At 40.1% G+C, this 27,345-nt stretch overlaps 1 protein-coding gene across 1 annotated transcript in view; it reads right to left on the bottom strand.

Annotated features, from left to right (window-relative positions):
* Nucleotides 1-27,345, bottom strand: part of ITGA4 (integrin subunit alpha 4) — a 186,990-nt gene that overhangs the window by 66,987 nt on the left and 92,658 nt on the right. Inside the window, exons 14-16 of the mRNA XM_030210123.1 lie at nucleotides 21,611-21,765; nucleotides 17,043-17,197; nucleotides 1,920-2,072 (exon numbers count right to left, since the gene is read on the bottom strand). Coding sequence (XP_030065983.1) covers nucleotides 1,920-2,072; nucleotides 17,043-17,197; nucleotides 21,611-21,765 — 463 coding nt within the window. The remainder of the gene's footprint in view (nucleotides 1-1,919; nucleotides 2,073-17,042; nucleotides 17,198-21,610; nucleotides 21,766-27,345) is intronic.

Below are 27,345 nucleotides of genomic sequence, written 5' to 3' on the forward strand. Positions count from 1 at the left end.
AAGATCTCTGACGCAGGCAGTTTTTGCCAAAACACGGACTGTTGGGTCTGTCCAATAAATTTGAGTTGATGCCCTCCAATCCTGAAGGCTCCTTGTGCTTTTGTTCTCTGCTCATGTAAGTGTCAACTCGATCCATTCTCCACCTTTGTATAAGGCATTCATGCACGTATCTTATATGCTGTGAGCACAGCTAGCACTTAAGCACATACTTATTTATTTATTTGTCGCATTTGTATCCCACCTTATCCCACCTCTTTGCAGGCTCAAAGTGGCTTACAATACTTCATGAGTAGTGGAGGAATGTTAATAGGTAAACATTTGGTATTGCAGGATCTTGGTCAGCATGATGATAGTAAAACAAACAAAAATAAACAAAATCATAGTGTACAAGCAGATATTATGAAACAAGTTCTGAATATAGATGTGCGAGTTGAGCATATTCACATTTGTTGATCTTTGTGGTACGCTTTATTAAAGAGATGTGTCTTCAATAGTATGCGGAAGTTCGTTCTTTCGAATATTGATTTCAAGCTGCGCGGCAGTGCGTTCCATAACTGTGTGCTCAGGTAGGTAAAGTTTGACGCATGCATTATTTTGTATTTCATTCCTTTGCAGCTGGGGAAGTGCAGATCAAGGAATGTGTGGGATGATCTTTTGGCATTCCTAAGTGGTAGGTCTATCAGGTCTGACATGTAAGCTGGTGCATCTCCATGGATAATTGTATGAACTAATGAGCATATTTTGAATGTGATGCGTTCCTTGAGTGGGAGCCAGTGTAGTTTTTCTCATAGTGGCTTGGCACTTTCAAATTTTGGTTTGCCAAATATGAGTCTAGCTGCAGTGTTCTGGGCTGTCTGGAGTTTCTTGATTATTTGTGCTAGTATTCTATAAATATACACGTGCAAATGGCACTTAACATTAGGCACACTGTTATAGAATGAGAGAGGTGTTTAACAAGGTAATTAGGTTTGGCCTGGGAGAAAATATCGCTGCTGAAAGTTGTTCATAAGCTAAGTAGCTAAGTAATACTAAACAGTAGTTGCTTGAGTCAACATATATAAGTATATTTGGATATAAAATTATAAAAAGAAAAAAACAGTAAAAATATTTAAGATCATATTCGGGTTGATCAATGAAGAACGGGGTGTCACCAATGCAATATTGGAGAATTCCCCAGATGGTGGAGGTGATCAAAGAAATCGGATGATCCTAGTTCAAGATATAATGTGCAGTTATATATAAATGTGGTGGTTGCTGTGATCGATATCATCGTTAAATGTAGGAAATTGTCTAGTGTTTGAGATATGCTTTAGAGTGGGAACACTTGTTCCTCTGCATTAATATGATACCATGCTGCCAGCTTGCATTAAAAGCTATATCAAAGACCTAAGACAGCGTGGTATATAGACATCAGGAAATAAACAGAACGTGAGAGTGGTTTTATCCGGAGATATTCACTACCATGGGATGTTTGTGAAGCATCTGATAGACTTCAGGTTTCTAATCCTTTGAGAACACTGCTTTCCTGGAAAGGAGGACCACTGTTAGTGTGTAATAAAGCTCATTTCAAACTATTTTGCTAAAAATAAACCATTAATTCATTGTTACAAGTAAAACTATGAAATAATAATAATTTAGCTTCTATTTTCTTTTTACTGTTGCTCCTAAAATATTACAAATCCCAAATACATATAATTGTTATAGATGGTTGCAAGATTATTATTTTTTTTAATTGAAACCATATCTATCTATCTATCTATCTATCTATCTATCTATCTATCTATCTATTTTTTAAATGGAATATTATGCTCTAAGTCTTCAATCTGGAAAGTTCTGGATTATTTCAGTTTGTGTATCTTGTCCTGTATAACTTTTAATTACTGAAATTCAAATGACATGAAAGCCTTCAACTTTCTCACCTTGCTTTGTATAACATTCTCTTTTCCTTCTCCTTGCTGTAGGATGGGTTGAAGAGGTGGTAAATCTTCTGCATTTCTTTTCTTTATAATATGATCTCCAAGATGATAGGTTGCCTCTATGAGTATTGGAGTCAGGATATCTCTTATCTCTTTCTGAGAAAAGTGAGAAAGAATCAGTTAAGTACACCTGGAAATATAACAGGGCATATCTTCAAAAGTGTGTAGTTTGCAGGTTAGGGCAGTATCTGGGCAGAGTGCACAGTTACATATATAATGTACAGAATTCTATAAGGTATACGCATATCACTGGAACTTAGGCAGATACTCTTACACCACCAATGGCTGGCATATTCATATGCAGGGGCTGATCTTATATGTACTTTTATATGTGTATAAGAATTCTCAGAGTTTCCACGTATACTGTGCAAAATGTAAATTGAAGACACTACTACTACTACTACTACTTAACATTTCTAGAGCACTACTAGGGTTACGCAGCGCTGTACAAATTAACGAATAAGGACAGTCCCTGCTCAGAAGAGCTTACAATCTAAAGGACGAAATGTCAAGTTGGGGTAGTTGAGATTTCCTGAGAAGAGGTGTAGTGATTAGGTGCCGAAGGCGACATTGAAGAGGTGGGCTTTGAGCAATGATTTGAAGATGGGTAGGGAGGGGGCCTGGCGTATGGGCTCAGGGAGTTGTTCATAAGCTAAGTAGCTAAGTAATACTAAACAAAATTGAAGACACATAACCTAGCACACATACTCATATTTGTTTATACTTGTTCCAAAGTTCTGAGAAAAGAAGACATTTCTCTTGGTAAGTGACATTATTTTGTTCTGTGCTTCGTAACTTAAAGATTGGGTTTAAAATAGGAGTTGTAGGATATTGATAAACATAGAATTAAAAAAAAAAAGAGAGAAGCAAGCATTATTAACTAGTTTGCATAGTGTACAACCCTTTTCACCATAGTTTTAAACTGAAACTTTCTCTAGAGGTAGAAACTTAATAGTCAGGAGTGTTATAAAGGATAGTAGCAAAGCTCAAACTATCTTAAAAGAAAGTTATTTTCTGTTCTTTACCTGCTGGAGAGGTAGCACTGCTACAGACCTGAATTAGGTATTAATTAAGGTATGAGGAAGTAGAATATTTGCAAAGGTTACAAAGGGCAATCTGATTATGTGGTTTCTTCAAAAGGTTTGTTTGAAGCAGTCTCCTTAGAATCCAAACTATTTATAGAGAAAAGGTCCAACTTAACTTTTTTTCTAAGAAGTTCTGAGATAAGAGGACATGTTTCTGGGTAAGTGATATTATTTTGCTCCATGCTTGGTAACTTAAAGATTGGGTTTAAAAAAGGAATTGTAAGATATTGATAAACACAGAATTAAAAAAAAAAACAACCCAACTTTATTAGTTAGTCTCATCTCCATACTCTTTCCCCCATAGTTTTAAAACTTGAATTTTTTGCCATAGCATTAACAGATAGACTTTGGAAGGCACGGCAGGGCCTAGTTCAGTCCTCATTCCCACCCATCCTCTTCAGCTCCCACCCACCCCTAGCTCAACTCTTAATTTATAGTAAATTATTCTAATTAAGACGACAAGAGTTGTCATTAGAGTTTTAATTACATTTAATATTTTCTGAGAAGCAAATACTAAATAAATTACATATTACATAATATAATCTTAAGGCTCTTTATATCCTGAGTACCTTAAGAAGTTTTAATTAAACAACTCTATAATACTAAGATGCAGATAGTAGTCCAGCAGTGAGAGGGGTACATAGAGAAGGCCTACAGGGATGTTGTAAAGAAGCCCCACCTCCAGTCTGGCAGCCCCTGTGCTGCCTTGAAAGAGGGAGGTCTTCTAAAAGAAAAGCATCACCCTGGTGCAGCTGGAAATAATCCTGTAGCCAGGACCAGCCCATCAAGGGATGCAATATCCTCTTATACTGAGGATGTGTCTCTAGGAGCTTCTGCCCAGGAGGGAAGGGTTAGGATGGCTGTTGTATTTGGTGATTTGATTATTAGACATGTAGATAGTTGGGTGGCTGGTGGACATGAGAATTGTCTGGTCACTTGCCTGCCTGGTGCGAAGGTTGTGAGCCTCATGTGTCACCTAGCTAGGATTTTAGATAGGGAGGAGCAGGCTGTCTTGGTACATGTGGATACCAATGACATAGGAAAATGTGGGAGAGAGGTTCTGGAAGCCAAATTTGGGTTCATAGGTAGAAAGCTCAAATCCAGAACCAATAGGGTAGCATGTTCTGAAATGCTACCTGTTCCACACACAGGGCCCAAGAGACAGGCAGAGCTTTGGAATGTCAATGTGTGGATGAGGCGATGGTGCAGGGAGGAGGGTTTTATATTTACAAGGAATTGGGCAACATTCTGGGGAAGGGGGAGCCTATTCTGGAATGATGGGCTCCACCTTAACCAGGGTGGGACCAGGCTGTTAACATCAGCATTTAAAAAGGAGATAGAGCAGCTTTTAAACTAGAACCTGGGGGAAGGCCAACAGTCATTCAAAAGTGCATTATTTTGGAACAAGGTAGCTTTCAAAGGTATCACCAAAACAGAGAAGATAGGTTATCCCAATAGCAAGTTGCAATAGAGACCATAGTAGACCAGGTGTCTTTAAATAAAAAACAGACAAAAGATTGCAAATTAATACTGTCAACTGCTGAGCAAGATGTAAATAGGAACAATAAACACAGTTTGAAATGTCTAAATGCCAGAAACCTAAGAAATAAGATGGGAGAGTTAGAATATATTGCACTAAATGAAAAATTAGATATAATAGGTATCTCTGAGACCTGGTGGAAGGAGGATAACCAGTGGGACACTGTCATACCAGGGTACAAATTATATCATAGTGATAGGGTGGATCAAATTGGTGAAGGGGTAGCACTGTATGTTAAGAAGAGACTTGGATCAAATAGTCTGAAAATTCTGCAGGAAACAAAACACATCTTGGAATCCCTATAGACTGAAATTCCATGTGTAAAGGGGAAAATGATAGTGATAGGAATGTACTGGCCAGGATGAACAGACAGATGTAGAAATGTTATCAGAAAATAGGGATGCTAAGAAACTGGGGAACACAATAATAATGGGTGATTTCAATTACCCTGATATAGACTGGGTAAATGTAACATCCTTGAGAAAATCAAGAACTGCTTTATGGAGCAGCTGATACAGGACCCAACAAGAGGAGAAAAAAATTGTAGACCTAGTCCTTAGTGGAGTGCATGATCTAGTGCAGGAGGTAATGGTGCTGGGGCCTCTTGATAACAGTGATCATAACATGATCAGATTTGATATTGGCTTTGGAGTAAGTACACACAGGAAATCCAATATGTTAGCATTTAACTTTCAAAAAGGAGACTATGATAAATGAGAAGAATGGTGAAAAAAAAAAAACTTAGAGGAGCAACTGTGAAGGTCAAAAATTTACATCAGGTGTGGCTGCTGTTCAAAAGTACCATCCTGGAAGCCCAGGCCAAATATATTCCATGTATTAAAAAGGAGGAAGGAAGACCAAACGACAGCCGACATGGTTAAAAAGTGAGGTGAAGGAAGCTAAAAGAAAATCCTTCAGAAAATGGAAGAAGGATCGGATTGAAAATAATAAGAAACAGAATAAGGAATGTCAAGTCAAATGCAAAGCACTGATAAGGATGGCAAAGAGGGACTTTGAAAAAAAGGTTAAATTGGAGGCAAAAACACATAGTAAAATTATTTTTTAGGTATATTAAAATCAAGAAGCTGGCAAAAGAATCAGTTGGACCACTAGATGATCGAGGGGTAAAAGGGGCACTCAGGAAAGACAAAGCCTTAGCGGATAGATTAAATTAATTCTTTGCTTCGGTCTTCATCAAGTAGGATTTGGGAGAGATACCAGTGCCAGAAATGGTATTCAAAGCTGACAAGTCAGAGAAACTGAATGAAATCTCTATAAACCTGGAAGATGTAATGGCACAATTTGACAAATTGAAGAGCATTGCCTGCCCTGCTCTTCTCAGTAGCGCACTCTTGTTTTCATGAAACTCAGAATGCGAGACACTTCTCACGTGCTCAGTTTCATTAAAATAGGCATGCACAGCATGACTGAGAAGAGCAGGGCAGGCAAAGCGAGACCAGCGTGGGACAAATGCTTCAGCTGGTAGGGGGTTGGGGACCCCCGCCAGCCAAGGTATGATGATGCGGCAGCGGCGTGTGTGTGTGTGTGTGTGTGTGTGGTGTGTGGCGGGGAAGCGGGTCAAAATGTGCCCCTTCTGTTTGGGCTCTGCCCCCCCCCCCCATCTGGCTCCACCACTGGATGGGAACTAGGTGGGTCATAAACGGAGAAGAGGCATGGACTACAAACTGCAGTTAGCATGAGGTACTTACTGCTTGCTAACTGGCACTTGTACTGTTAAACATAGGTTCACTTACCACTTCCCGAAGAGAAAGTGCTAGGGGAAAGGAGGAAGGCTAGAAATGGAATTGTGAGACTAAAAGCAACTGAGAACTGATATGTGGAAAATGATAAAGAAAATGCATACATACTAGACAAATACTTCTGTATTCATGGAAGAAAGTCCTGGAGAAGCATACATGGAAGTGGAGTAGATAGTGCACCGTTCACAAAAAAAAAGTGTTTATGAAGAAATGGAAAAACTGAAAGTGGACAATGTCATGGGGCTGATTGAGATACACCCAAAGATATTGAAGGAGCTCAATAGATCCTTGGAGACAGAGGAGATTCCATGGGATTGAAGAAGAGTGGATGTGGTCCCTCTCCACAAAAATGATGACAGAGAAGAAGTGGGATAATAAAACTCCTTGAATCCAGTGGCTTAAAACATCTGAGGCAATATGGATTTACCAAAGAAAAATTGTGCCAAATGAATCTGATTGATTTCTTTGACTGGGTGACCAGAGAATCGGATTGAGGGCACACACGAGATGTGATCTATTTGGATGTCAGCAAAGCCTTTGACACAGTTTCTTATAGAAGGCTTGTGAATAAAATAAATGGGCTGAAATTAGGACCCAAAGTGGTGAACTGGATTAGAAACCGGCTGACAGACGACAGAGAGTAGTGGTGAATGGAATGAATTTGGATGAAAGAAAGGTGAGTAGTGGAATGCCTCAAAGATCGGTATTGGGGCCAATTATATTTAGTAGATTTGTGAGTGACAAAGCATTAGAAGGAAAATTTTGCCTTTTTGCAAATAACACGAAGATTTGCAATAGAGTGAACACCTTGGAGAGAGTGAACAACATGAGAAGTGATCTAAAAAGATTAGAAGAATGGTCTAATATCTGGCAAAGAAGTATAGAATAATGCACATGAGGTCTAGAAACCCAAAAGAGCTGTATTTGCAAGGGAGTGATTGACTGATAAACAGAGATTAGGAGAGAGACCTTACTGTTATAATGTCAGAATATCTTAAGAGAACAAAACAATGTGACAAGTTGGTGGCGGTAGCCAGAAGGATGCTAGGGTGCATAGAGAGAGGCATATCCAATATAAGAAAGAAGGTGTTAATACCACTATACAAATCATTTGTGAGGCTCCATTTAGAGTATTGTGTTCAATTATGGAGGCCCTATCTCGCTAAGGACATCAAAAGACAAGGCAGTTCAAAGGAAGGCAACAAAAATGGTATGAGCCTTTTGCCAAAAGATGTATGAGAAGATGTATGAGATATGTATACCTTAGAGGAAAGGAGGAATAGGGAGAACATGATACAGATGTTTAAATACTTAACAGCAATTAATATACAAATTAATATTTTGAGAGTTGGGATAGCGGTAGAACTAGAGGTAATGAGTTGGGGTTGCAGGATGGGAGCCTTAGGAGCAATGTCAGGAAATACCTTTTCACAGGAAAGGATGGTGGATGCCTGGAATGTCATCCTGGGGGAGGTTGTGAAGGCAAAAATGATGGAATTCAAGAATGAGTGGGATATACACAGAGGATCTCTATGTAGAAAAAGGATCCAATTAATTCAAAACTTAAATGACCTTATAGCTTGAGTGAGCTTTGATGGCAGCTTCAGAGGTTGGGTAGTAAGACCAATACTGGGCAGACTTATACAGTCTGGGTCCTGTAAATGGCAAAGACAGATCAAGATCAAGGCTGAAGTGAGCTTTGATAGCAACTCCAGTAGTTGGAAGGTAGGACTGGTGCTGGGCAGACTTCTACAGTCTGTGCCTCATAATTGGCAGGGAGAAACAGAGATTAAGTATACCGGTGTTTAATCATGAGGAAGTGGAACCTGTGCAGATACAGGGCCACAGTATGCAACATATACTGCTGGGCTTTGGTCTGGCTCCCCAGCATTACCAGCATGATTGTTAGGAGTTCATTGAGGCCAGCCTGCGACCGTCTGGGTCAAAGAAACCAAATTACAAGATTCCAAACCAAACTTGGCTATAGTGGTTGCAGTTCATACATAGGTGGTGGGACCAAATGCAGTTGGGTGCCGCTTCTTCCCTCTGGGCCTCCTTAACCTAGCTGTGCCCTGGGCTTTTATATTTTCTGGACTATGCTCTTCTGGTTCCACCCCTCCTGTGTCACTCCCCCCTTGGGTGGGACTAAAGGTTTTAAGGTGGCTCTGACATTGTGATGGAGTATCCTTAAGGGGAAGTGGCACATCCTGTAGACTCCCTCCAGGCAGGAAATTGGTGAGTCATGGGTGGGGAATAAATATTGACTATGCAATAGTGCATGGTACTTTACTGTATGCTGGTCACTGGTACAGTTAACATGGATACACTTACCGCCTCTTAAATAAGAGGCCGTAAGTGCATCCTTGCTGTAAATACATTTAATACACAGTAAAGAACTTTTCTGTGTGTTAGCTGTATGGAAACATATAGGAGGGTTCCTAATATTGCACAAACTTCACACATACTGTACATGGCATTCATTTTTGCTTTTTTTTAAATTATTTTTATAATTATATCAATGTTATCCCAAGACAATACATCTTGATACAGAAATAAGAAATGTCACCTCCAATAAATTGTATCTATAGAAGAAAAACATTTAAACAAACCCTTCACACCCAATCCACAAAAGCATAGGGGGGACAAGGAAAAATTCCAGGATATTATTACCAATAATAAACAATAATCCTAATAGAAGTTACATGACAGTTATTACCTACGACAGAGTGGAAGTCTTTGGTGGCTTAGAGGGATGAGGCCAGGACTCTCTGCACTTTGTCCAAAAAAGTAGACAATTGCTTGGGTTCAAAAAAATATATACTTCACAGATTAATACTTAATAACAAATTTAAAAGGAAACATTAACCAGAATAGTGCCCCAAGCTGAAGCACTCTAGGTCTTAACTGAAGAAATTGCTATCTCCTCCCTTGTGTAGGGGACAAAACATCAGGGAAAATCTGCACTTTGCAGTTTAAAAATAAAGTCCCTCTATTACAGAAAATCAATTTTAACACCCAGTCTCTGGTTCCAGAATGAAATGAGTTATCAATGTAGCTGAAACAGCGGATACATCACCCAATCCACAATATATGTGTAACATTCAAAGAATCTGAAGATATCTCAGAACCCAAACCTTCCTGTTGACCTCCTTGTTCTTGGGAAAAAGGAGGAATGTAATAAACCCTTGACAATGGAGGGCAGGATTGGTCAGGAATTTTAAGGATTTCCATAAAATATTGTTTTAAAGTTAACAAAGCTGCTACTGATGGAACTTTTGGGAACTTAATAAAACTCAGTCATCTTGCGAATAACGTTCTCCAAATTCTCTAACTTGTGAGGTAAAGCAGCAGAGCCTTTAATCACCATGTATTGTTGCTGAGTTAATGATGTAACAGAAGTTTCTAATGAAGGTGTTTTACCCTCCAAACTGGAAACCCTTTGCTCCAAATTCAGGAAATCAGATCGAGAGATCTTTGATACAGGGGCGTAGCCAGACACCCAAGTTTGGGTGGGCCTGGGCCCAAAGGTGGGTGGGCAGCACTCCGCCTTGTCCTACAAGTGATTTGGTTTCTCTCTCTCTCGCCTGCATGCCATATGGTCTTTCAAACATCCCCTCTCCCCCGTATACCTTTTAAATACCAGATTTTCACCGGCAGCAAAACGTTGTTGGGAGTTTTTGGCTTGGGGTCCCTGCCAGCCACATTATAGGTATGCTGCTACTTGGTGGGCCTGAACCTAAAGTGGGTGGGCCTGGGCCCACCCCAGCCCACCCTTAGCTACGCCACCGCTTTGATAAAGTAGTAAGAGAGGCAAACTTATTTGAAATAGAGGCTTTAAATTTGCAAACGCCTTCAAAAGAGTATCTCACTCCCTCAGCAACCTGTAACAGTAGTTGTACTTGACATGCTATCCCTGCCTCCAGAGTTCTCGCATCATTGGGGTGCAGCTTCCTGGAAGACGTGTCAAACTGATGGGCTAGATCTGCAGGGCTGCTCTGCTACTCCAGGCTGAGAGTTGTATCCAAAGGTGGGAATGCTGACTGGACTTCTCTTGGTGTTGCTCACAGCACAGTGCCAGCTCCGGATTACAAAGTGCTTGGTGATGAATTTGTCTATCAGACCAGCTGCCTGGGAAGTCAACTTGGCTGTGGGGTAGGTCTGAGTTTTCCCCTTCCTTTTAACCATTATAAATCCATTATAAAACATTTGAAGAAATACAATGGCACTTGGAGAGAGGCATTATCACCACTACCTTCCAGGCACCATCTTATCCCCTCATGACCATTAATTTTTGCTTTTAATATACAGTAAGTGCAAAATTTGACTACACTTTAGCAAAAGGGCCCCTATAGTATGTTATCAGGTTAATAATATCCAAAATGTTTTGTGACGTTATTAACCTACAAAGTGAAAAAAAAAAAGACCAGTATAACTTCAAATAGAAAAGTAAATACATCTTGGTTACCTAATAAGGGTAGGGAGGGATTAAATATAAAATCTTGAAAGTTTATTATGTATTTTCATCCTTGAAGGAGGGGGAAAGGTCTTACTACTACTACTTCTATAGTGCTGCAAGACGTACGCAGCGCTGTACACTTGAACATGAAGAGACAGTTCCTGCTTGTCAGAGTTTACAATCTACTTAGGACAGACAAACAGGACAAATAAGAGATAAGGGAATTACTAAGGTGGGATTGATAAAATATGGGTACTGAACAAGTGAGTTAGGGTTAGGCGTTAAAAGCAACATGGTGCATTTATGCTCCTTTAACATTTGATTTTTTTAAATAACATACATTGGGGCCTTTTTACTAAGTAGCTGTAAAATGGCTGCATTTTCCATTTTCTCAATTAATGGCCACATGCATATTTCCCCATTAGCACTGGAGCTCTTGCCAGCAACTATTTTCTAGGCGGTAAGGGCTCTTGCACCTGGTTAGCTTGCAGCAATGTAGCTATGTTAACAGATTATTTATTTATTAAGATTTATTTATTAGCACTGGGTACTCCTACTCTCTGCCCCCAAACAGACCCCCAGAGCTAAAAAAAAAAAAAATAATAAAACATATCTGTTAGCATGTGGGAAGCATGCACAGATGTCAAAACTACCATGGGATGCCTGAGCGCGGCCTGCGGAAGTGATTTTTAACCTGCGGTAAGCATGAATTAGGGCTTACTGAAGCTTAGTAAAAGGGGCCCCATTGTGCATAATTGCAATCAATGCAGAATTTCTAAGGCTTCCATAAAGATATTGGCTCAAACACATCCTATATTCCCTAGAAATAAAAATGTTGCATGCATTTTTATTATAGTTAAAATGTCAAACTAATTTAGAGTTTTATACTCCATTTAGTTGTAAAGATACAGCAGACAGTATGTAATTCTGCTGCCAAATATATTTAAAACAGCAGTTGGTAACATGAAAGTTTGATGATGAACGAATGCTACAAATCAGGGTTCAAATCCCAAGTTGTCTATTTGTGAAACTGAACAGCTTGATGTGTGACACATAATAATAACAAACTTGATTAAGCTATTCTCTGGATAAATGAAACAGTCATTGATGGCACTTCTACATGTCCACTGTTTTAATGCTTACCTACAAGCTTGCTTTGACCAAACCACATGATATCTTATTTATACTAATTTTCTACAGGGCCTTCTTTGCATCTGCTGTATATTACTTTCATTAAACTAATTAGATATTAATTATTGGTTTCACAAAGTATGCAAAATGTGCATGCGTTCCTACAAGAATTGAAACTGACATATTCATGCTTATTTAACTATTGCTGCCTCAATTAAACATAAACAACTTGGTAAAATAAACTACAGTGGGTTTTTTTTAATTAAAAAATCTATTAGACATAGATTGGATAAGTTATTTGTTTATATTTAAACAGATAAGGCTACACTGAACACTGGCCACTATTAGGCTGATATTCAAAGCCAATTATACATTCACCATTGGTCCATGAACACATAATTGGAAGATCTGTGTTTTTTAAAAAAGTGATACAGATAGATAGGTCTATAAAATACTGAGTGGAGTGGAACGAGTAGACATGACTCGCTTGTTTACTCTTTCCAAAAATAGTAGGACTAGGGGCATGCAATGAAGCTACAATGTAGTAAATTTAAAACAAATCGGAGAAATTATTTCTTCATTCAAAGTGTATTTAAACTCTGGAATTCTTTGCCAGAGAATGTAGTAAAAGCAGTTAGCTTAGCGAAGTTTTAAAAAGTTTGGATAGCTTCCTAAAAGAAAAATCCATAAGCCATTATAAATGAACGTGGGGAAAATCCACTGCTTATTTCTAGGATAAGCAGCATAAAATGTATTGTACTGTTTTGGGATCTTGCCAGGTACTTGTAACCTGGATTGACCACTGTTGGAAACAGGATGCTGGGCTTGTTGGACCTTCAGTCTGTCCCAATATGGCAATACTGATGTACTTATGTAGATAGTATTGAGCTGTTTAAATCTCAGAAGGGCCTAACATTTTCCATATAAATGTGAATACGAACAAAAAAGCAACAAGATCCTTCAAAACAGGGACTAATCTTTAATCTGTAGACCCAACACAGGCCGTGTTTTGGCACAAGATGCCTGCAGTAAAGGTCTTTTAGGTCTTTTGAATAGCAAAATATCAAACACAAAAACCAGTCTGTTTTAATAAATAAGACAATGACCAAAGATATATTGCCTTCTAGCACTCCAGACTGGAGTTCTCTTCAGAAAATGGCGGCAAACCAAAATGTGAGCCTGGTTACATGTGAGGTGAAGGTAGGCCAACAAATTGTCCATTTAGTGGCAATATTCAGCCACTAAAGGGTCGATATAAAAGTGATTTAACTGGACAGGAGAGGCTCCTGGCTGGCTATCTGCTGATATTCAGCAGCGCATAACCAAGTAGTGTCACTGAATATCAGCACTAATTGACCCTCCTAAATCTGGCAGGACAGGGGCATTACAGGGTGGAGTCTGGGCAGAGATGGCACTTATCTGAGCAATGGCGATATTCGGTGCCAGTTTCCAGCTGGTTAACAGGGCAGATAGGACTGCACAAAAACTATCCTATGAATATCAGCTGGTGCCCGGACAATTTCTGGGTTCGGCTCCCCGGTCCTCACTTTCTTACCAATTCTGATATCCCTCCTGATTCTAATTCCTCCCCAAAGAGAATTAGATCCCCCAACAAGATCCTCCCATCTCCTACCCATGTAGCCCCTCCTCGATAGTCTAGAAGGTCCACAGGCAGGAGTAGCACAGTAACATAGTAAATGATGGCAGATAAAGACCTGCATGGTCCATCCAGTTTGGCCAACAAGGTGGTCAGAGCCACACCCATCACTCTGTGCAGGTTATAGTCATTCATGTTTAACACTGGCAATTTTCCATGAAGCCAACTGCATGTAGGCAGTTAAATATGGTGAAGTCTTGGGATGATATATATTATTACCAAAGTATTGCTAACAGTATATAACTTGCTATTTAAAATGTCTTGTCTTCCCCCTTGAATTGTACAGCACCCTCACTTGCATCATACAATACTGGAGTTGCCGAATCTTCATCTATCTTTTACCATTTGCAGGACACAGATGTAGAAGTCTATCTGGCATTGGCCTTGTTCCCATTACTCTTGTATCTTTTCACCCCCTGTTGGTAGGGTGAGGTAGTGCAGGTGAAGCCCATCCTTTGTGCTAGGTGTCAGACTTTTCCTCTCAATTTTAGGCTTAGTGAAAACAAACTTGGAACACTTCAGGGTTGGTATGGAAGACAGCAATTTTTATTCCCAAATGGTCACTGTAAATCCTTTAAGGTATGCAATACCAATGTATAGCAAGTTTCTATCAAATCTGAGATTATCCTCAAATTGGACCAGCTTCCCCTCAAGTACAGTCCCAGTCTACAAGATTCAGGGCACAACTTCCAGCTGCCTCCCCCTGCTTCAAAGAAAAAAAAAATCCCTAAAACAAAATCACACTGTTGCTGCCTCTGAGGGCTGACTAGGATACTTATGTTAAAAATGACTAGTTCAGTCTCTGGAAGCTGAGCTGATGTCCTTGGCCAGTCTGGGCCTTGCTGGCCCTAGGGCTTTTCCTTATAGTTCCATTCAAATCCAAACTTTCAGCAAAAGAAAAATAAAAAAAATTCTCTCAGTAGCTGCCACCTCTTTCTCATATCTTGTTCCCCCAAGGCAATAAAAGGGAGGTAAAGGATAGGAAGGTCACCACCCATAATCATTCAGTTTTCAGGATACCTCCTTGACCTTCCTTGTCTGGCAACAATGAAAAAAAAAAACCTGCTTTCCTGAAAAAAAGAAAACTTTGGCCAAAACAGCCCAGTTTAAATTCCTGTGAGCCAGTTCTTTATAAATCAATGTCCATACCTTCTGACACAGTATCCGTTAGTTCTGAGTCAGGAGAACTTCTATTTCCATGGGCTGTGGCTGCTGTTCTATCTGCCTCTCCCTTAGATTGTTTTCTGGACTAGGCCCTAATCCATATCCACCTAGAGCCCTTAACCTTTCCTGTCTCCTAGGAAAGGCATCATAGGGATTTCTATCCCTTATTGTCTCCATGCCCTTTCCATTACCCTTCCCAGAGTGTCTGGCTTTCCTGCCTTTGAACTCCCATGGTATGTAGGGATTAGATAGTCTCTTGGCTCTTCCAGGTAAGAAGATTTACAGTTCCCTGACTTAAGGGGATGTTCCCAATACAGGGGAGGGATTTCTTTCTCTAGGGAATTTAGAATGATTCCTGCTTCTTCTAGGGAGCTACTTAGTTTCTTGTAAGTTCTTGAGGGATACAGAGTCTGACTACTGCTTCCCTGTACTTGGTGAGACCTTCCCAAGGGATCACAATATTAATACCTTTCACGTATTTGAATGTCTGTATCATGTCTCCTCTCTCTCTTTCCTCTAGCATATACATATTCAGGTCTTAAAGTCTCTTCTGTCTTTTGGTAAAAAACCCTTTACCATTTTTGTTACCTTCCTTTGGACTGCATCAAGTATTTTTATGCCTTTGGGGAGATATGGCCTCCAAAACTGGACACAATACTCCAAGTGGGACTTCACCAACAACTTGTATGTGGGCATCAACATCTCCTTTTTTCTTCTGGTTATGCATTTTTCTATGCAGTCTAGCATTCTTCTAGCAACAGCCACCACTTTGTCCATTGTTTCACCACCTTGAGATCCTCAGACATCATCACTCTAAGGTCTGTCTCCTGATCCATGAGTGTCAGTCTCTCTCATACTGCTCTTTCGGATTTCTAAACCCCAAGTGCATCAAATTGTAGCTTCAGCCTCAAAATGGCTGCTACAACCTCTAGTGGCATTCTCATATTACTAGCACTAGTACTGCAAGCCTGATGCTAGAGGTCATGGCAGCCATTTTGAGGCTGGAGCCATGATTGGCAGGAATGAGTGGGCATCCCTCCTGTCTGCTGCACTCCTAGACCACCAGGGATCTTAAAGGTAGGCCCGGGGAGGGGGACCTACAGGGGGGAGGGGGCTTTTTGAGGGTCTAATTCTTTTCAGGAGGAAGGGAGATGGGGAATTAGATTCAGGGAGGTGGGAGGGAGGGGTATCAAATCTGGAGTGTGTAGGTGGATCTGCTTCCCTTTATGTGGGTCTCAGCTGATATTCAGCCAGGGTCCACACAAGCGTTTCATGTGGGTCCCAGCTGAATACTGACCAAGATCTGCATAAGATCCAGCAGCCAGCTCATGCTTGATGGCCCTGGCTGTTCAATGCAAGTACCCAGACATCGCCCAGCAGTGAATATCAGGTCCTAATTCTACCCACAATAGTCAACGTTTAAAAATTTGCTGACCTCTGCCGGTAGAATATGACCCCAAAAATGAATAATTCTGGTCCAATTATTGGCCAATATGTATATTCAGCCCCAATACACACATGGATCACAGTGCTTAATATAAGGATTAGGTTAAATGCCACATCAGTTTAAAATCCATCTCTATAGGGTGCAATCCTAGAATTGGGTACCTCCATTTAGATGCACTAATACTATGCAATGAAAGCTATTTTAATATAGCATCTGGGTGCCCAGGTTACTTTATATAATACAAGTGTAACTTGATATTTAAGTACCTTACATTTATACAGATATACTAGTCATAGACCTGATGTAATCGCAGTCTCATAAATGCAGCAGGAACACACTTCAGTGGGAGACACACCCATGCCCCACCCATGTCTACGCCCCTCTTGCATTAGCATGCTATTTAAGTTAGGTACACCATAACAGAATAACGCTTAGGTGCCTTGCTAGGATTTCCATGGATAAGTGTGCACTTATAATGACATAAGTACTGGTATTGCATACATTTATGTGTACATTGGTTGCATAAATGTGCGTTTCCAGTTACAAAATTACCTCTCACATATTTAACTATAGTATATAAGTGTTAGTAAGTGGAACCCTTTGTGTTCTATCTTTTACCACTGTAATTTTCTACTTTCGAAAGTACAATGAATTTAAACATGAAATAAGAACTTCAAAGCTGGAGACAATAAAACAAATGTTCTGTAAGTTCACTTCTGCACACGACAGAGTTTCTTTTTAATATTTCATAGAAACATGTAAGACGCCTTAGCTAGCTTGTCCAATGTTTAATACTCCTGTAAGTAATATATAAATGTTTTCTTACCCTCATGAAAGCTGTGTGTGTTTTACAGTTAAGTCTGCCTTTGTAAATCTCAATATTCCCTGAAGTCACATCAGACGTTCCATTTGATGAAAAGTAAAATCTTGCCAGAGTTCCAGCTTTTCTGTGAGTGTCAATGGTGACATTATAATGCAGTACTGTAACACACACAAAAAAACAAACACAAAATAGAGGCTTGATGGTATATGAAACAATCTGTTTGGGTATTCTTGTTTATCTTTTGGACCTCATCATCCCATCACCCCTTCAATATATCAACCAACTTTTCTTGCCAACCCTGAATCAGATTCATTCGATTCTACTAGGAGTAGTGCTTTCTCAGATTCTACTCCACTCCTGTGGATTAACCTAGTCTCTTCCATCAGAGCTTGTATTTAAAATGTGCAATAGTTTCAATTGGCACACTATCAGGAAGTGCAAGTGCTTCCAAAAGAGTGCACCCTCTTTGCATATTGTCAGTGCATTTCTATAACCGGTCACCTGCAGCTATGCGTGCCTTGTGCACGTACGTGCTGAGAAAATTGACATATGTGTAATTGTACTATGCACTATTCTGTAAGGTCCATCTCAATGCTTAAATTTTCCAAAATTATCACAACAATTCCACAGTCAATTTTGTATGCAGGAGCGCTTGCAGGATGGAAAGTGAGCCTCTTCCTTGAAAAAGCTTCACGCGAAACTTGGCCATGTCGGCGGGGGTTCTCTGATATCTTTAAGCTGCTGCCTTTTAAGATAAGTGTTCTTAGAAACACTAGTTTTTTCATGAGATTATATACTGTTTATAAAAAAAAGAAAAATAAGAATGAAACAAATAGTTGTAAAATAATGAGAGGAGCTCATGAGGATTTGCACCACACCATTTCGCTTATTGCGATGGAACAATGTTTGTTCTGATGGTTGTGTGAGGCAGTTAGATCTGATGTTCTCCAGATATTAGTGTGTTGGTTAGAATAGTTGCACCATAGCCAAGCAAAATCCTCTTTTGAAGCAAACCCTTCATGCGGGCAATCTGTCTAAACATGGACCTTGTTGGGTCCTTCATTAAAGCCTTGTTGTTCACCTATTCTTGGAGGCCCTTAGTATGGTAGCCTGGCAGTAGGCCTGATTTGCCGTGCGCCCTACCTCCTGTTCATAAAAGGACCCCAAACTTTTTTAAGGCACACTAATGAACCAAATGTGTGCTAACAAATGCAAATCCCCAGGCTCTTCTTTAAACTTTGTCAACACATCAGATGCCCTTGTGGGACTGATCTATTTCCAGTGCTTAGAAGATACTGTATTCTCTATTGGTATTATTTATGGGATGTGTCTCTGACTTGCACAACTCTTAACCACTAGAACACACTCTTATCCCTCATTTCTGTTTTTTTGAACCCTTTGTGGTATTTGTGATACATTTTCAGAACTTCTGATGCTATTGGAAGCACTTTAGGTCTGTTCACTGCCATATCTCTTTCCTCAACACAGATAGCTGCATACTGAAAACCAACCCCCAAACCTCTAGAATTGGATAATTCTCAATATTTGTAATCTTTTTATGTTTACAGTTTTTAAATTAATTTTCAGATTCATTAATTGATTACATTTTCCCCTGTAAGACTCTCCTTTGTAATTTATCAGAAATGAAAATACTTGGGTTGATATTCAGTCAGGGCAGACAGCATGAATTAAATCTGGATATCACTGCTACCTAAAGGGTAGTCAGATAATATATTGCCTTTGGCTCCTAACCCTACTCATTTGCCCTCCTTCTCTCCTGTTCTTCTTTACCAGTAATTCCCTTGCCCATAAATGTCTTGTCTGTCTGTTTTTACCTAGATTGTAAGCTCTTTGAGCAGGGACTGTCTCTGTGTGTCTGATGTTCAGCACTGCATACGCTTGGTAGCGCTAGACAAATGTTATTAGTAGTAGTAGTAGGAATATATGGGTATCTCTAGAATTTAGCACATGAAAAAATTGGCATGCACTAAAAATGCTACCACGTCTTTTACAAAGGCGTGCTAGCATTTTTAATGCACACTAATTTTTTCATGCGCTAAATGCTGGAGATATTCATATAGAAGATGTCTCTAGTGTTTAGCGTTGGCTAAAAATGCTAGTGTGCCTTTGTAAAAGGACCCCTAAATAAGTCAACTCCATCCCAGCTCATGGACTGTCCTGGTGCTATTCTGATAGTGCTAAGGTGGTCTGCAAGGACTTTCAGCAGCACTCTGTAGAAAGTGCTTCTGAATATCTGCAGTCAATGCTGCTTAAGCCTTTTATCCAGATAACAATGGCAGGTGTCTGGATAAATGATTCTGAATGTTATCGACCCAACTACATTTAGCTGAGTAGATTTAAATATAAAGTCTTTCCTTTCTCATTGTTTATAAGAACAATTGATAGTGAAATGGGTGGGATGTGTGATGAGACAAATATGCTCTTCCAAAGTAGCTCAAGTACTATGCAAATTTATAGAGGCTAAACACAAACAACCCATTCAACAGAAAATAAGAGAAATTAGACCAGCAATAGAAAAACGTATTTTCTAGGTTAAAACAATTAACAAGCCTAACTTCTATCACAAACACAATAAATATAGATCTAACAAATAATCATATTCATCATGTATTCAGTTTCAGGTACACGCTCATTTTCTCTATCAAAAAGTGTATGTAGTTTATTTATGAAGATTTATATTCCACCAATCTGAAAAAAGTTGATCTTAGCAGATCACACACCAAACAGAAGGGTGACTTCTTATGAGATGCAATGTCTCTGCCATGTAAAGCCTCTGCTTGTAACATTTGGGTAAACCTTCAATCTAGGGATTAACATTCTGACTTTGCTCACTTAGGGGACAGTTTACTAAGCAGTTAGCACACGAGTGTGCTAACTTACCGCACTGGCATGAGAGCATGTGCTAATTCATGAAGTAACTGCATGCCATGTTAGGGTGTCACGGTTGTGCCCTGGTTTCAGGCTCTCAATCATCTCACCCCCTGGTGGCCAGGCCTGGTGGCTGCATTGGATTGTCTGTGTGCTGTTTCCCATTCCAGACTTCAGCCCAGTCCAGTCCGGTCCGGATCTTCGGCCTGCCAGACTTGCTTGTCTTGTTTGAGCCTGCACAGCACCTGTAGCTGCCTGGTGATTGCTGCAGCTGAATCTCAGCTGCTGCTGGGCTTATTAGCCATTTGGAAACTCTCTGCTTTGCCTTTGCATCGCCTAAGGCCCTGGTTTGTTGGTGCTTGTTGCACTTCTGCCTAGCTTGATTTTATTCTAGTTCCTTGTCTGATGCTAGTTAGTCTGTGTGTAGTTTAGCTTAGGGTTTGTTTGTGACCTAGACTTGTTCCTTGTCTGTCTTTTGTGTTTAGTTTCTGTTTGTCTGTGTTTCTTGTTCAGTGGCTGCTTGGCAGCTTTCAGTTCTGTCTCGTGTTTGTCAGTGTTTGTTCCCTGTTTTAGTGGCTGCTTGCAGCTTCCAGTTCCTACCCTGTCCTGTAAGTCCTGTCGGCCGCCTGCAGCCAGGGGCTCAACTCCTGGGGAAGGGCGGCTAGTGCAGGTGAAGTCTTGCTGTTCCTATCTGAGTTCTGTCTTGTTCCTGGGCTCACTAACCCAGTTCCTGCTTTGGGAAACGTGTCATAGGGGGAGGAAACTGAGTGGGTTGTAGGCAGGGAATAGGCATGGACTGTATATTGCAGTTAGTACATGGTACTTACCATGTGTTAATTTTTACTGTTAAAGAGCATAAGTACCAAAATTTACTCCACTTTAGTAAACAGACATCAGCTATTTTTCCTTCCAAAGTCAATGACTAAAGGGCACTTTTACTAAGCTGTGGTAAGCACTAATGCAGGATTGCCACAGTGAATATGCATGATATCTATTTGCATACAATGGAGGCAGTGCATGCAAATGGATCTCATGCATATTCACTGGGGAAATTCTGAAAACCCACCTGGGTTGTGGCCCTCAAAGACCAAAGCTGGACAACCCTGCACTAATGTGTGCGTACCACAGCAAAAAAAATGTGTTTATGCATAGCGCGCTCAGGCATACCACAGTAAGTTATGCATGTGCACATGCTACCTACATACTAAGAAATAAAAATGATTTCTTAGCACTGGGGACAGGTCAGGGATGGAAAGTAGGCATGTACTGCGCTAATCAGTTAGCAGAGCTACATAGCCACATGCTAACCAATTAGCTTATGATTAGCACGTGAGCCCTTACTGTCTACAAAACAGATGTTGGTAAGAACTCACACAGTAATGGCCATGCACTAATGGGAAAATCAGCATGTAGCCATTATTGCAGAAAATAGACATAGCGGCAAATGTACCCATGGAGTAAAAATAGCCATAGCACATGGGAATGACCCATGTAAGCACACGCTAAGACCATTTTTTACCACAGTTTGGTAAAAAGGTCCCTAAGTAAGGATAGCTGTGCTCAGCCCTATGTTTGTGTAGGTCTTTGGACAAAAGTACTAATTATGATCACTAACATCAAACATAAAGATGTATTCAAAAAAGTCGGTAAAAATGTTTATTTGGAAGAAACAAGTGGCTTACCTATGTGTCCTGGAACCTCTCGTCCTTTGTACATGAAGCAAAGAGAAACATTTATGCATACTGCTGGTTGGCCATTCTCGACACATTCTAATTTTGTCCTGTTCACAGAATTAGGATGTTCTAAAGATGCTTCAACAATCACCACTGCCCTGGTCCTAAGAAGAAAACAGAACAAAGATTTTTTTATACATTTACAGCAAAAGTTATATAACAATATATAAAAAAATTAGATGTGATTGTTGTCTCTGATAAGTACCTATGGAATCAAATGGTTTTACAACAGATTAATGTTCTTGTAACAAGAATGAATTAAATTTGAGTTCTTGTTCGAGACATCCAAGATTGTGGCTGCTGCCTAACCTCTGGTGGATCAGGTGGCATCATAATCTGCTTCCCTGATTTATCATCTTGATTATGGGGAAGCGCAAGGGCTGAAAGGTTCCTCGTCCCCCAGAAGCTGGGTTCAGTGGATTCCCTGCAACTGCTGATTTCATTGGTGGGGAGAGATAAATTGGCTATGGGCAGTGACATCTCATTTAGCCCGAACCATTGCGATCCTCCTTTCCAGCCTTTTGTGCAGAGCTCTGCAGCACTGGTGACCCTGTTTGCTGCAGTTCAAAGCTGCAAATGCCAAGATGAGAGGGCAAGTTAGAATCCAAGACACAGGAGCAGCAGGAGTGGAGATAGAGGGTGGAGAAGTAGAGAGGTGACTCTGCCCTCTTTACCTATGAGGATAGATCAGAGAGCAGAGAGAACTACCCCAGGAGGGGAAGAATTGATGGAGCAAGGTGAGATCGAGGCCTCTGTGAGAACTGTGTTGCCATCATCATTGCAGAAACCTAGCTGTATGACTTTAGAGTTAATTTGGGAGGCAACAGCAGATTTGGGAAAGGTGCTGTTGCCCTCCTTTACTATTCTAGAGAAAAGAGTTGGCTCCTTGAAATAAAAATTTAATCAGAATTCTTTTGAGGCTGGTGATATCTAATTATGTTTGAATCAAGCTGATTAGAAGTCAGCAAGCTTTTCAAGCCATTGCCTTTCAGGATTTGAGACAAAAGATAGAATCATTGGATATATTTCTAGAAATTCTATTCTAAAGATTTTGAATTTTCCTTAAGGTTCTATAGTTTCAGCCAAGGAGGTGTTCAGAAGATACATGTTGGAAGTTCTTGAAATTTCCCAAGAAAAATTACCACTTTTGGTTATGGGATATTATATACCTACGAAGAAACGTGACTCTCAATCGCAGTAAGTGTTTGTGGGGGAGGGAGGGGGGGGTCTCTACGGATTTTTTGAATATACTTCTTGAGATTTCTGCTTCTGCCAATACGACTTTAGCTACAGTAATGACAGTTTTTGATATTACCTCAGATAGGGAATGGTCACTTCAGTTATTTTTCAGGAACAGAGGAAAATTATTTTTCAATTGTGAAACCCAGAGCAGAAAGAGAGAGTTTCTACTTCTTCACCTTGGGGTTTTCAGTTCCCCTATAAATTAATTGTTAATTTGAATTCTGACAAGCATTTTTTGTTTAAATCATTCACACCTGACCTTTTTCTTAGCTGCTAAGGGCTTTCTCAAGAAAGTTAATCCCCTTGATTTATGTTTAATTCTCTTAAAGTGCATGTATGGACAATGCTGGGAGGTTTGAATATAGCTTATTTCTTTTCTTTTTCTCCTCTTAAACTGCCTTAGAAATCTGGATCTGTAAACTTGGGGATCTTTTTGCTAATCTGTGGCAGAAAGTGGCGTCAGCATGCCCTTACGCGGGTTTTTCCTGCACACGAAGGCAATTTTTACCATAGCAGCAAAATGGCCGATTTTCCATTTTCTCTGTTAATGGCCATGAGCTAATGTTGCCATCAGTGTGTGGCCATTAAAAAATATTAGAGCATGTGCACTTACCAACACCTATTTTGTAGGCAATAAGGGCTCATGTTCTAATTCTGCACTAATCAGTTAGTCCGCAGTAATGTAGCTGTGCTTAGTATAGAAATGTCTACTTTTTGCCCCCCAGACAAGCCTCCTCCATGATAAAATGAAAAACATTGTGTAGTGCCCGGTTTGCATACATAGATCAGGAAATTACCGCAAGATGCCTGAGCGTGTCCCATGGTAAGAATTTTAAGCTGCAGTAAGTGTGTCCTAGTGCTAGAGCTGGGTCCCAATTTTAATTGTTTTCCTTATTGTATTTTTGCTTTCTGGACCAGATTTCTGAACAAGTAATTACTAGAATAAATTTAATTTAAAGCAAAAACATGTTAACATCATGCTGTCAGGATGACAGTTCAGGAGTGATGCTATCAATACTAATGGGGGTCTTGTGGGGCACTCTCCAGAATCTCACTGAAATTATGGTCATTGCTTTACCATCCTGAGGTTTTTCAAATAAACCACTGATAGAAGCAGTGGCACACACAAAGCAGTTAAAACACTTATGAGCACTATTCAACTGGAAGTGGGAGGAATGTGCCTGGCACATGCTCTCAAAGGTTTTGCAGTAAACATATCTCTTATGCGCACGCCCTGACGAAAACGGAAGTGTCAGCACACATCAGTGCATAAATATGAGTCTCACAAATATTACTGGCACATGAAACGTTTGCAAGGCTCATATTTAGGTGCACAAGAATGAGCGTGGATGTGTGCTTTTACTTTTGGTTTCTTTCGGACACACGCATATGTTTGTTATTTCCCACCTGCCTTTAAAACTTTCAAGAGCCTCCTTCCAAAGACAAAACCAGAAGTTTAATTTGAAAAACTGACAAGAAATCCTCTCCTCAAAACCTTCAACACTGCCCCTGACCTGGCAAAAACTTTTCAGTGTTAGAGGCCATCATTTCCTTCTGCACATTGCAGCGCTTTCATCTGAGATTACGAAGGAATACTTACAGACCTCACTAACATCCATTTTAATATATTTCAGATTTGTGGCCATCTTAACCGCACACGATAATACCTGCTCTTGAGCCTTCTAAACATTTGATACACAAAAACGTGCATGCAAACTGGGCGTTAACCACACATTTACACTTGCGGTAGTTTTAACAGGCACACAAACTTTGCATTAACCGCATGTTTACACTTGTGATTGTTTTGAGCATCGGCCTGAAAGAAAACCAAAATGAGATCATTAACTATTAGGCGTAATTTTAGCCAGGACCAGAGCTGTAACTAGGCATTTCAGCACCCAGGGCACCAAGTGTATTTGCATGCCCACCCCCATCATGCTCTCTGCTTTATCCCATTCACACCCTCCACTTTGATTGCCAGCTGTCTTTCACTCTCTTCTTTCCTCCCTCCCTATCCTGGAGGGTAGGGTAGTGACACTTTTCCTGGTTTTCTTCTGCAGACTGTCCAGACTTGCTTATAGAGCCATTTATCCGCCCCTAAAGCTAAGCTCTCTGGGTAGCTGCCTCTCTCTAGCCAGGATCCTGAACAATTTTCTGCACTAACAAAATGCAAATTTTGAGCAGTTTCAATCAGACTAAAAATTATTTTAAAAAAATGGATCTTTTTCTTTTTAATCAATGTCTAAACCTTTATCAAATATGGATAGGTTGTTCTTTGGGTATGTTTTATGTATCTGGGAGATGTGCATGAAAACTATGTGAAAATGTATGAGCAATCTTATCAGATGCTCACATTCTCAGGACCCATACATATTGAATGAACTGTGTATCGATTCTTTTCCTTTTTGTTTTTTTAAAGATTAAAAGGACTGTGTAGAAATGTGGTGGCCTGATTCTTTTCATTATTTTAATGCATCACCCTATAAGCCATGGCCAAGCAACTCAGGAATCTTCACCAGCCCCAAGAGTCCTTCCGCACTTTTCTGTAGCCCACAGGAGCCTCCACAACACCAACAACTATTTTCACATCTTCCCTGGGCTCATACATGCTGCTTCTCTAATGTGCTCAAAGCCCAAGGTCCATAGAACAGCAGATCAAGACCAGAGCACACACTGCTAAAACCTGAGTCATGCTGCTGGCAAAATATTCTGTTGCTCTAATTTTTTTTCTAGTAGGATCTTATGCTGCTCCAATCTTCCTGTATTATTTTATAATTAAGTTGTAATACAAACAGCATTATGAGTCACTATCACATTGGAGACGGGAGAGAATCAGTGGGATTGGAGAAGAGTGAATGTGGTCCCTCTTCACATAAGTGGCAACAGAGAAGAGGTGGGAAACTACAGGCCGGTAAGCCTCACTTCGGTTCCTGGAAAAGTAATGGAAGCATTGCTGAAGGAAAGGATAGTACATTTCCTGGAATCCAATGAATTACAAGATCCAAGGCAACATGTTTTTACCAAAGGTAAATCATGCCAAATAAATTTGACTGGGGCAACCAGGGAATTAAATTGAGGATGTGAGCTAAATGTAATCTACTTGGATTTCAGTAAAGCCTTTGACATGGTTCCTCATAGGAAGCTCTTAAATATACTTTACAGGCTGAAGTTAGGACCCAAAGTGGTGAACTGGATTAGAAACAGACCCAAGAGGGTGGTGATCAATGGAATTCACTTGGAGGAAGTACGAGTACCAGAGTGCCTCAAGGATCGGTGCTGGGGCCGATTCTGTTCAATATATTTGTGAGTGACATTGCTGAAGGGTTAAAAGGTAAGATTTGTCTTTTTGCGGTTGATAACAAGATTTGTAATAGAGTGGACAACCCGTAGGGAATGGAAAGCATGAAAAGGGATTTGAAAAAGTTAGAAGAATAGTCTAATGTGTGGCAATTTTATTTATTTATTTATTTATTTGTTACATTTGTATCCCGCATTTCCCCACCTATTTGCAGGCTCATTGTGGCTTGCATAATGCCAGAGAGGCGTTTGCAGACTCCGGCGCGAACAAATACAAAGTGATGTTGTAATAAAAAGTTCTTGTGGAACAATCAGCGGAAGAGTTGTGTTATAACCATTATGTATTTTACTTTTGTTGTGTTGCAAAGATCAGGCATTTAGGTTGGATCGGTAGGGTATGCCTTTTCAAACAGGTTAGTCTTTAGTAATTTCCGAAAGTTTAGGTGGTCGTACGTTGTTTTCAAGGCTTTTGGTAGTGCATTCCATAGTAAATGTAATGCAAAGAAGTGCAAAGTGGTGCATTTGAGGGATAGAAATCCAAGCCGTATGTCAGGAGGTGAAAGGTTGATATGCACAAACAGGGAGAGGGACCTTGGGGTGATGGTATCTGAGAATCTTAGAGTAACAACATAGTATGACAAGGCGGTGCCTGTAGCCAGAAGGATGCTAGGCTGCATTCAGAGGCGTAACCAGAAGAAGAAAGGAAGTGTTGATGTGCCTGTACAAGTTGTTGATAAGGCCCGACCTGGAGTATTGTGTTCAGTTTTGGAGGCCGTATCTTGCTTAGGATGTAAAAAAAACTAGAATCAGTCCAGAGTAAGGCAAGAAAACGATATGGGGCTTTCACCAAAAGATGTATGAGAAGAGGCTGGAAGACCTGAGTACATATATCCTAGAGGAAAGAAGGGACGGAGGAGATACAATACAGATGTTTAAATACTTGAAAGGTATTAATATAGAAACAAATCTTTTACAGAGAAGGGGAAACTGTAAAACTAGAGGACATGAGCTGAGGTTGTGAGGTGGTAGACTGAGGAGTAATGTCAGAGAATTCTTTTTATTTATTTATTTATTGCATTTGTATCCCACATTTTCCCACCTCTTTGCAGGCTCAATGTGGCTTACAATACATCATGAATAGTGGA

Source organism: Microcaecilia unicolor, chromosome 7, assembly GCF_901765095.1.
Source record: "Microcaecilia unicolor chromosome 7, aMicUni1.1, whole genome shotgun sequence".
Lineage (NCBI taxonomy): Eukaryota > Metazoa > Chordata > Amphibia > Gymnophiona > Siphonopidae > Microcaecilia > Microcaecilia unicolor.